At 55.3% G+C, this 10,239-nt stretch overlaps 1 protein-coding gene across 1 annotated transcript; it reads right to left on the minus strand.

Annotated features, from left to right (window-relative positions):
* Positions 1 to 5,394: 5,394 nt before the first annotated feature.
* Positions 5,395 to 9,583, minus strand: SOX18 (SRY-box transcription factor 18). The gene is given in 3 exon segments (XM_068150325.1): positions 5,395 to 6,873; positions 8,907 to 9,099; positions 9,101 to 9,583. Coding segments are annotated over 3 exon segments (1,266 nt in total). The 5' UTR covers positions 9,323 to 9,583; the 3' UTR covers positions 5,395 to 6,022.
* Between the last annotated feature and the right edge of the window lie 656 nt (positions 9,584 to 10,239).

Consider the following 10,239-nt stretch of genomic DNA (forward strand, 5'->3'; position numbering starts at 1 on the left):
AGCTGCTCTGGAGAGCATCCGTGCCCAGCCGGCGCTGCTCTGCCCGCTGCGGGCACGGCCGCGGGGGACGTGTGGCCTTTCCTGTCCTGCCAGCAGCAGGGAGAGCTCCAGGCATTGCCTGTCCCAAACCGGGCTGCAGGACAGCGACCTGGGGAAGGTTTGGGAGCTTTTCCTCTGCTCGGTCAGGAGAGGTTGTGCTGGGAGCCTTTGAAGCCTTCCTCTGCAGCTCAGCCCTTCCCGTCCCCACTCTCACCTCCAAGCACTTCGCTTCCCACCTGAAAGGTAATAATTAAAAGCCTCCCAACCTGGAAACTTCACTTTGGGCTTTTTCCAAAGCTCTCTTTCTCGAGTCAGGAAATGTTTTTGGAGCAGTTTCCCACCGACAGGTTTGGTTTTGATAAATTTTCAGGATGGTTTTTATTCTGATGGAAGAGGGGAAAACAAAATAAATCCCATCAGCAGCCCTGCAGCAGCTGCCTGGTGCCGTGGGGCGGGGAAGCAGCACCCCCAGCATCTTCCCGTTCCCAGCCATGTCCCCACCGCAGGGAGCTCTGGTGGGGAGCTCCCAAAATACATGGATTGAGAAGCTCTAATTCCCTCTTAACATCCCCACCAGGGTGACTACAGCGAGGCTGTGTGGCTGTGGGGTGTGGTGGTGCTGGGGGGGTGTCCTCTCTGCTCTGCTCCCAGCCAGGATGGCTCCAGCTGTCCCAGCTCCCGGCGGGTCCCTGCTGCAGCTTTGGCCTCAGGAGTGATGAGCCTGGGGCTGTGAGGGGCCGCTGGCACAGGCTGCTGGGATGTCTGGGTGATGCCATCCTGCCCCTATGGTGCCCTCAAACCCAGAACCTCCAGAAACCTGGGTGGAGAACCTCCAGCAGAACCCACACATGCACATGGGTAAACATCTGGATATGAACACGGATACACAGACATGGAAAATCTCATGGAGACACTTGTGGATGCAGACAGGGATGCACATGTGGAGGGATACACACGTGGACACACACAGGGGCATGCACATGAAGATGCACACAGACATGTGCATGCACATGGCAGCACACATGGAGAAGTGGATCCACATGCATGTACACATCTGGATGTGCAGAGAGAAGCACACAGGGATGCTCACAGACTTGTGCAGATGCAGAGCTGCACATACATGGCCACAGAGACTCAGATCCATGCACATGGATACCCAGGGATGCACACACACATGCATGGGTGCATGCAGTGATGCACACACGAGTGCATGCACAGGGATGGCCTGGGATGCCTGCAGGCATGCACACATGCAGGGATGCACATGGACACAGACTCCACATGCCACCCTGACAGGGGCTGCTGGCACCCACATGTGTCACTGCAGAAGCAGTCATGGGGCAGTGAGGCCTGGGTGGCATCCACCACCCCACATGCCCAGAGAATGTGGAGCAGATGCCACCAGCCAAGAATCCCAGGCAGGCTCTCGGTGGAGCCTCCCCCACCTCTGCCCCACAGCGGCCCCGGGAAGGCTCTCAGGATGGACTGTCAGCATTTCCATCTACCTGTCAAAAGCCTTCTCCATATTTCTGCTGTAACGACCTGCTAAGAGCCTCTTGCTCCTCCCCCCACCAGTCCAAAACCATCAGGCCTCAAGTTTTGGAGAGATTAAGTCATAAAAATCAGAAGGGGCTGCGTGGTAACAGCCCCAGCCTGAGCCATAACGGCAGTGAAATCATCCCCCAAATATTCCAGCCCCATCCATTCCCAGTCCCTCATCCCACCTGAGCCACCAGCACGAAATACAACACTGGATGGTTTCCTGGTCCCAGCACGGCTGCATGAGGATGGGGGCAGGGAAAGGAGCTGATGTTAAAACTGCAAAGGTCCTCCCAGTGCCCCGGAGGTGCAGGATGTGTCCTGGGAGGGCTGAGGCTGTTGAGCTTCCACAGGCATGGCTGGAGCGGCTCAGCCCATGCCCCAACCCTAACTAATCCCATGCTGGATTTTCTGAGCTGTGGTTTGCCTTAACCATCCTCGAGCTGAGCAAAGCCAAAGAGCCAAAGCCCAGTGAAGCTGGGGGAAGGTGGATTTGGCATCGAATGGAACATGGGTCTCTAACCGGGGTGGCAAAAGCTTGGCAAGGAGCCAGCAGCTCTTCAGGCTCTGCTCTCCTGATGGAGCTGGATCAGGCCTGGTGCACAGCACCCACTTGGTGCTATAGCAGTGATGCAGCCCCCTGGTTCCAGCATAGAAGCACAGAATCAGTTTGGTTGGAAAAGACTTTTAAGATCACCAAGTCCAACCATTCTCTAACTGTACCAAACCTGGTGCTAACCCATGGCCCTCAGCACCACATCTCTGTGGCTTTTAGACACCTCCAGGGATTGTGACTCCACCACCTCCTTGGGCAGCCTGTGCCAGTGGCTGAGAGCTCTTTCAGTGAAGAAGTTTCTTCTAAAGTCAAACCTAAATCTTCCTTGCTGCCACTTGAGGCCATTTCCTCTCATCCTCTCTCTTGTTCCTTGGGAAAAGAGCCCAAGCCCCACCTGGCTCCAGCTTCCTTTCAGGGAGCTGTAGAGAGCAATGAGGTCTCTGCTCAGCCTCCTTTGATCCAGGCTGAGCACCCCCAGCTCCCTCAGCTGCCCCTCCCCAGCCCTGCTCTCCAGACCCTTCCCCAGCTTCCCTGCCCTTCTCTCGACCCACACCAGCACTTCAATGTTCTTCTTGGAGTGTCTCAAAGCTTGAGTGCTGGCTGAAGGTGTGGGCTCAGCAGTGCTGAGCACAGGGGCACAATCCCTCCTCCGGCCCTGCTGGCCACACTAGTGACAAGCACCCCTGGGGTGTTTATGGATGGGAGTCACCATCCATCACCCTGCGGTTTGCAGTCCGGAACCCACCCCAGCTCCACAGCAGCATCTTTGGCCACAAAGTGAGCCAACTCTCTACTCCCTCTCCCCACTTCTACATCAAAATGCCATTCTCAACAGTTTTACAGCTTCGGGAAGCCTCCACTCCGTGCCCAGCCATGCTCCCCGTGTCTGCAAACACCCCAAACCGGGCAGCACTGGACCCACATTGCTCCAGAGCGAGGAACCGCTGCCAAAAACCCACCCCAAGGATTTGTAGCCGTCCTCGGGGCTCAGAGGCGAGCTGGCACAGCCCGAGCTATGGGGAAAGAAGGGAATTTCTGCTGGAGAAAAATGACTTCACTCTTCCTCCACGGTGGGATCCGGCCCCGCGGGGCAGCTGGGCGAGGGTTGGCCCGCGTCGCCGCTTTGAAGCGCAGGAAGTGATCGCATCCTCGCCTGGAAGGTACCTGGAAGCTGGGGGCTGGAAAATGAAGTCAGGGTTTTCTTTCCTTTGCCCCCCTACCCCCGCCTCCTCATCTCCTTCCTCCCCGGCTGGAGCGGGATGAAGCTCACGGCCGGCTGCTTCCTTTCATAGTCATCGTCAGCGGCACAGGCACAGGATGCTTCTCATTTGGGGTGGTGTTTGTTTGCCGCGGCCCTGGGGTTCTGGCACCCGCCCGGGCGCCCGCCAGCCCTCCCGTGTAGGTAGTGAGGTCATTTTTCCATGCAGTCCTCCTTTCTTTCGTGTTTTATTTCTCTCTTTTTTTTTCACATGCTGTATATGGAAAGACAATGAAGAGCCTTGCTGGCGTTCCATGGGAACACGCCGCCGGCCCCCGGAGCGCTCCTCGTTTGTTAGCGCTTCGCCTCAAACAACAACAACAACCAACCCTCCCCTTACCCCCCCAACCCCCTTACCCCCCCCCCCCCAAAATGAAGTGAAATAATGAAGTGAGTCAGGATTGAGTCCTGTTAACACTAATGTGAATTTAATTTAGGAGAAGCTCGAAAATTAATGTCATTTGTTAAATATCCATTTCCCCTAAAAGGCAATTCTGTGCCAACAACAACAACAAAAGGACTCTTCTCCCATCCAGCCTGGGTCGGGGTGGTTTGGGTTGCTCTTGGGTTGGGGCTGTTGTTTTTTCCCTCAAATCGCCTTTTTTGGTGCTATCAGCCTGGTTTAAATCACCCAGCGCTCAAGGAACGGATGCCACCGGGGTTTCAGGCAGCAGATTGTCATTTCTCCTTTGCAAATTGAACACAAAAAGACTGTAAATCATAACAGGCTTCATGGGATGGAGCTCCAGCGAAGGCCGGCGGTGGCTCAGCCAGATGCGCTGCTTAGCAGAGCTCTGAGAGAGTCTGGGAGGTGGAGGAGCTCCTGAGTAGGAGGGTTTTGTCCAGCTCCAAGCACTGAGGTGAAGATGCTGGAGCAGCCAGGCTCTGGGTTTTTTTTTAGGGGGGGGTTTCCATGGGAAAATGTGGTGAGCCATGGAGACCCCAGTGGCAAAGCAACAACCACGCAAAGACCCGTTCTGGAGGAGGAGGATGTCCGCGGTGGCGTTGGGTCGATGGTTGGACTCAACGACATTAAGAGGTCTTTTCCACCCCAAACAATTCTATGGCTTATTAAATCTGACTCCCTGAGCAGCTGCTTCTCCTCCAAAGGCCATCACAACACGGTGATGTGTGGGCCACCAACCTCCCCACGCAGCTACCGGAGCCGCCGGCTCGTCCCAGCAGCGCTGCTGGGGGGAAGCCTGAGGGCGGGCGGGGGGGAGGCAGCCTGGAAACGAATTCATTTGCCAGGTTGTCAAAGCATTCATCAACAGCTTCAAAATAAAGGGGGGGGGGGGGGGGGGGAGAAAAAGGCAAAAAATACAAAAACCCAACAACAACAACAACCCAAAAAGGGCCAAAAGAGAAGTAAATCAAAGTCTGGCAATGGCTGGGGCAGCATGTATTGGCGGAAAGAATGTGTTCACACAAGCAGCACACAAGATGGGAACAATTAGATGAAGATGTTTTAATAATTAACCAGTATAAAACAGTTTGCTCTCCATACAGTTCTAGACAATAAAAGTGTTTGCAGCCGTTATCCCCCCCACTTTTGTACAAAAAATAATCATTCCAGTCAATTGTTCCTCAATATTTACATTGTCCTTCCCTTTTGCACAAAATAGCTCTTTTTTCCCCCCCCCCTTTTTTTCCCTTCCCACTCCCCCCTTCTAGCTCCCTCCCCATTTTTTTTTCTCCCCATTTGTTTTCTCCCCATTTTTCCTCTCCCCATTATTTTCCCCTCCCCATTATTTCCCCCTCCCCATTGCTGTTTTCCCCTCCTCGTTTATTTTTTCCTTCCCCATTGTGTTTTTTTCCTTCCCCATTTTATTTTTTCCCTCCCCATTTTTCCCCCCCTCTCCATTTTTTCCCCCCCTCCCCATTCCCCTCCCCCCTCCCTTTTCACTTCTTTTTTTGCTACATAAATGCTTTCGATCTCGTGGCTATCCCTTGATTTTTCTCCTCAAGAAGTCCAATAAAAACCAAACCACCAAACCCAAAAGACATTAAATACCATTTTATATATAAAAAGGCTTAGTAAAAATATACTTTTGTTGCCCAATTAAAATATATTGCTGAGAATACAGTAAAAAAAAACCTGTCCTAAAGCCCACCCCAACAGGCACCAACGCTTCCGTGGCCCCGGCCAAGTCTTCTCCAAAGGTTGGGTTTCCTTCTTCCACTCCTCTCCCCACAAGTCCTCCTGCACTTGGGTTTGAGATACTGGGGGGTGGGGGGTGGGGGCAGCTTTGGCTCATCCTGGAAGCAGTTGTTTCAGGCAGGATTTACTGGGATTGGCTTCGAAATGCCCCCTGGAGGTGGTGGGAGTTCTGGGTAGACCCTGCCAAGGGCTGGAGGGCAGGGAAGCGCTGGGACAAGGCGACTATCATCTGTGTTACATCGTTATATGGCGTATCAGTGAGCTCAGCGTGGGGCTCCGCAGAGGCAACCCCCCCAGAAACCTTCAAAAGAAAACAAACAAACAAACAAAACCAAAGAGAGAAAGCAAGCAAGGCGTTTAATGAGATACTCTAAATATTATGGAGCTTGTGGTTAAAGGAGGATGGCTTTTCGTTGGGAGAGGAGAGCTGGGGCTCTCCCACGTGAGGGCACTGGGTGGTGGCACCGACCTAGCCGGTGATGCAGGGGCTATAGTAAACAGCGCTGCTGGCATCGGACAGGGCTGATATCAAGCTGCTCTCCTCACAGGAGATGCTCCTAGGAGTCACTTTGGACAGGGAGACATGGTAAGGGAGTCCCGAGGCGTCGGGACGAGTCCTGCTCATGTTCAAATATTGGTCAAACTCGTTGCGGTCAACGTCTGTCCACAGCTCGGTTTGGTTCAAGTGATCCACGCTCTCCATGTGGTGGGCTTCAGGCGGGGGTGAGAGCTGGCCCAGGTGGGCAGAAAGCCCGTTCTGAGTTCCTGAGCACATCTGGTTGTAGTATATGCTGGAGGGATGGGGAGTCCTCATGGCGTCGGCCAAGTGTGAGGGGGTCTGAGCATAGGGCACGGCCACGTCCCGCCCCATGCACTTCTCCTGGGGAAACTCCATCTGGTGATGGTGGTGGTAGCCACGAAAGGGCATCATGCTGCAGTCATCCTGCATGTGAGGGGGGAAAAACGCCGGCTCGGTCTGTTCCAAGACATCCAAGGGAGACATCTCAGGAGTTGGCAAGCCATAGTTTTCAATATCCGACCCCATGGAGTGGAGTTCTCTGAAGTGGTTAAGTGGGGGAGGCTGGGGGTGGCCCGGCTGGCTGCCGCCATGGTGACTCATGCTGAAGTTGTCACTGCAAGGCTGGGAAAGGTTATGCAGGAGGATATTGGGTTCCATCCTCTTGATTTTCTTGGCTTGCTTCTTCCTCCTCGGGCGGTACTTGTAGTTGGGGTGATCCTGGAGGTGCTGGATCCGCAGCCGCTCTGCCTCTTCCACGAAGGGACGCTTGTCGCTGGCGCTCAGCGCCTTCCACGACTGGCCTGCAAGGGGAGAGCGAAGCTCTGTGACACCAGCTCGGCCACCTGGGGACGGACAGGAGGCAGGGACGCCCGGGGAGAGGGAGCCTGAGGGCTGGGAAGAACTCGGTGGCATAGAGGTGTCCCGGTGTTGAGATGGTGAAGGGTCAGGGAATGGGAGACCAAGTAGGGCTGTCCCTGTGCCCCAGCAGCAGGCTCAAGCTGTGCCCAGTGCTTTGCTCCAGCAGAAGCTCAGAGCCCAGTGGGGCCAGGAGAAGTCCCCGGCCAGGGCTGGGAATTCTGCCTCCCGCTGCCCCTTAGCACAGCCCAGTGCCTGCATCCACAGCCCCAACTGTCCATCCCCAAACCCTGCAGCCCACACAGTCCTATCCTGAATCCCAAGTCCCTGCAGCCCTGTATTCCAAATCCCAGTCCCCACATCCCGCATCCCTGTGTCTCTGCATCCTGCTGCCCCATCCAGCCATATCCTGCTTCCCGTTGTCCCGCATCCTGCAGCTTCTTCTACCCATATCCTGCTTCCCGTGTTCCCACATCCCGCATCCTACAGTCGTGTATCCCGCATCCTGCAGCCCTCTCTTCCCATATCCTGCATCCCTGCAGCTGTGCACTCCTCAGCCCTGCACCTCTGCATCCCACAGCCCTGTTTCCTGGCATTTTGTGTACAAGCAGCTCTGTATCCTCACATCCCACAACCCACAGCCTCATATTCCCACATCCCACCATATCCCACAGCCCTGCAGCATTGCACTCCGCAATCCTTGATCCCATAACTCTGCATCCATGAAGCCCATGGCCCCACAGACCTGCAGCTGCAACCCCTTCATCCCATGTCCCTACAGCTGGCATCCCACAGCCCTCTAACTTTGCATCCCCATCACCATGCACACTATCCCTGAGTCCTACAGCACCCCATCCTTGTATCCCAGCTCCCTCACCTCTGTATCCTTGCAATCTGCATCCCATAGTCCTGTGTTAGCCTGGCTAGCACAGCCCCACAGCCTTGCATCCATGTCCCACTGCCTCACATCCTTGCAGCCCGCATCCCACAGCCCTGTACCCTTGCACCACACATCCCAGTGCCCCATATCCTTTCATCCTGCACTCCTAGCCCTGTATCCCTGAATCCCAATACCCTTTACCCCTGAACCCACATCCCCAGACCCATATCCCTGCATCCCAACACCCTGTACTCCTGCAGCGTAGATGCTCAGCACTGTAACTCTGAATCCCACTGCCCCATCTCCCTGCAGCCCGTCCCGATTCCCATTGCCCCGGGCTCCTGCTGCCTGCATCTCCAGCCCCATAACCTCATGTTCCTACATTCCCAGCCCTCTATCCCTGCAGCCTTGTACTCTTGTAACCACAGCCCCAGTCCCATAACCACCTTTCCCTACGTTCCTAGCCCCATATCCCTGCCTCTCCAGCCCTATACTCCCACATCCCTCCTTCCTCAGCTCCATCCCCCTGCATCCTGCAGCCTTGGACTCTTGCAGCCCACATCCTCAGCCCCATAACCACCTATCCCCGCATCTCCAGCCCCCCATCCCCACATCCTCAGCTCCCTACCTCCACATTCCTACTTCATACTCCCATATCCCTGCCTCCTCAGCACTGTACCCCCATATCCTTTCTTCCTCAGCTCTATACACTTGCAGCCTGCATCCACAGCTCCACAGCCCCACAATCCTGCATCCCCAGCTCCACACTCTCACATTTTCACACCCCCAACCCCACATCCCCTCATCCCTGCATTCCTAGTACCCTAACCTCACATCCCCTCATTCCCAGCCCTGTAACCCCACGTCCCACAACCCTATATTCTTGCAGCCCACAGCCCCCTGCATCTTCAGCCCCATACCCCTGCATTCCCACATCTCCAGCCCCACACTCTCACATCCCCAGCCCTACACCCCCGCACCTCCACACGCCCAGCGCCATACTCTCACATCCCCACATCCCCAGCCCCATACCCCTCATCTCCACACCACCAGCTCCCTATCCCCCCACGCCCTCCTCCCCCAGCCCGTCCCGCTCACCCAGCATCTTGCTGAGCACGGCGTTGTGCAGGTCGGGGTTCTGCTGCGCCAGCCGCTTGCGCTCATCCTTCGCCCAGACCATGAAGGCGTTCATGGGCCGGCGGATGCGGGAGTCCTCGCCGGCCTTGCCCTCGGCCCGGCCCGCCGGAGGGCTGTATCCATAGCCCGGTTCGGGGCTGGGCGAGCGGCTGGGGGGCCGCAGCGGGGGCCGCAGCGGGGGCCGCGCCGCCGGGAGCGGGGCCGAAGGCGAAGCCGGGCTCGGGGCTGGGCGTGCGGCTGGCGGGGGAGGCGGCGCCCGGGGGGCGAGGGAAGGCGAGCCCGGGCTCAGCGGCCGGCACGGCGGCGGTGACCCATGAACAGTCGCCCCGGGGTTGCGATATCTCCTCTCGGCAGTAGTTAGACTCAGATATATTCATTCCAGCTGGACAGCACTTTGTGTCCGACCCGACCGGGTTACCGGAGAAAGAAACCGGGTCCCGCCGCTTCCCAACCGGGGGTGTCCAAGCAGCCACCGAGCAGCAGCCCCGCCGCTCGCCTCCGCTTCAGGGGGTTTGGGGTCGGCTTGGGTTGTTTTGCTTTCTTTCCTTGTCTTTTTTTTTTCCTCTTTTATTGTTGTTTTCTTTTCTTTTCTTTTTTTTTTCCCCTTTCCCCCCAAAAAAAAAAAACTTTTGGGATGATGTTGGGCTGGAAGGGGCAAAATATAGCCGGGCTGGACCAATCAGCGGGGACGAGGGGAGGAGGAGGAGGAGAAGAGGAGGGAGAGGAGGAGGAGATGAGGAGAAGGAGGAGGAGATGAGGGGGAGGAGGAGGAGGAGGAATTGGGGCGTCCCCAGGCACCAGCAGGAAGAGCCACCCGGAGAGGGCCGGGCTGCGGCCGCGGCGGACGCCGCTGCCCTGCTCCCTGCCTTCCACGGAGGGAGCGAAATTTGGGTTCTGCCTTCTCTTGATTTTCTCTTTTTCTCTCTTTCTATCTCTTTATTCTCTTTCTCTCTTTCTTTCTCTTTATTCTCTTTCTCTCTTTCTTTCTTTCTTTCTTTCTTTCTTTCTTTCTTTCTTTCTTTCTTTCTTTCTTTCTTTCTTTCTTTCTTTCTTTCTTTCTTTCTTTCTTTCTCTCTTTCTTTCTCTCTTTCTTTCTCTTTATTCTCTTTCTTTCTTTCTTTCTTTCTTTCTTTCTTTCTTTCTTTCTCTCTTTCTTTCTCTTTATTCTCTTTCTTTCTTTCTTTCTTTCTTCTCTTTCTTTCTTCTCTCTCTTTCTTTCTTTCTCTCTTTCTCTCTTTCTTTCTCTTTATTCTCTTTCTTTCTTTCTTTCTTTCTTTCTTTCTTTCTTTCTTTC

Source organism: Melanerpes formicivorus, unplaced genomic scaffold (assembly GCF_026170545.1).
Source record: "Melanerpes formicivorus ecotype bairdi unplaced genomic scaffold, bMelFor1.0.p_v2 SCAF_19, whole genome shotgun sequence".
Classification (NCBI taxonomy): Eukaryota; Metazoa; Chordata; class Aves; order Piciformes; family Picidae; genus Melanerpes; species Melanerpes formicivorus.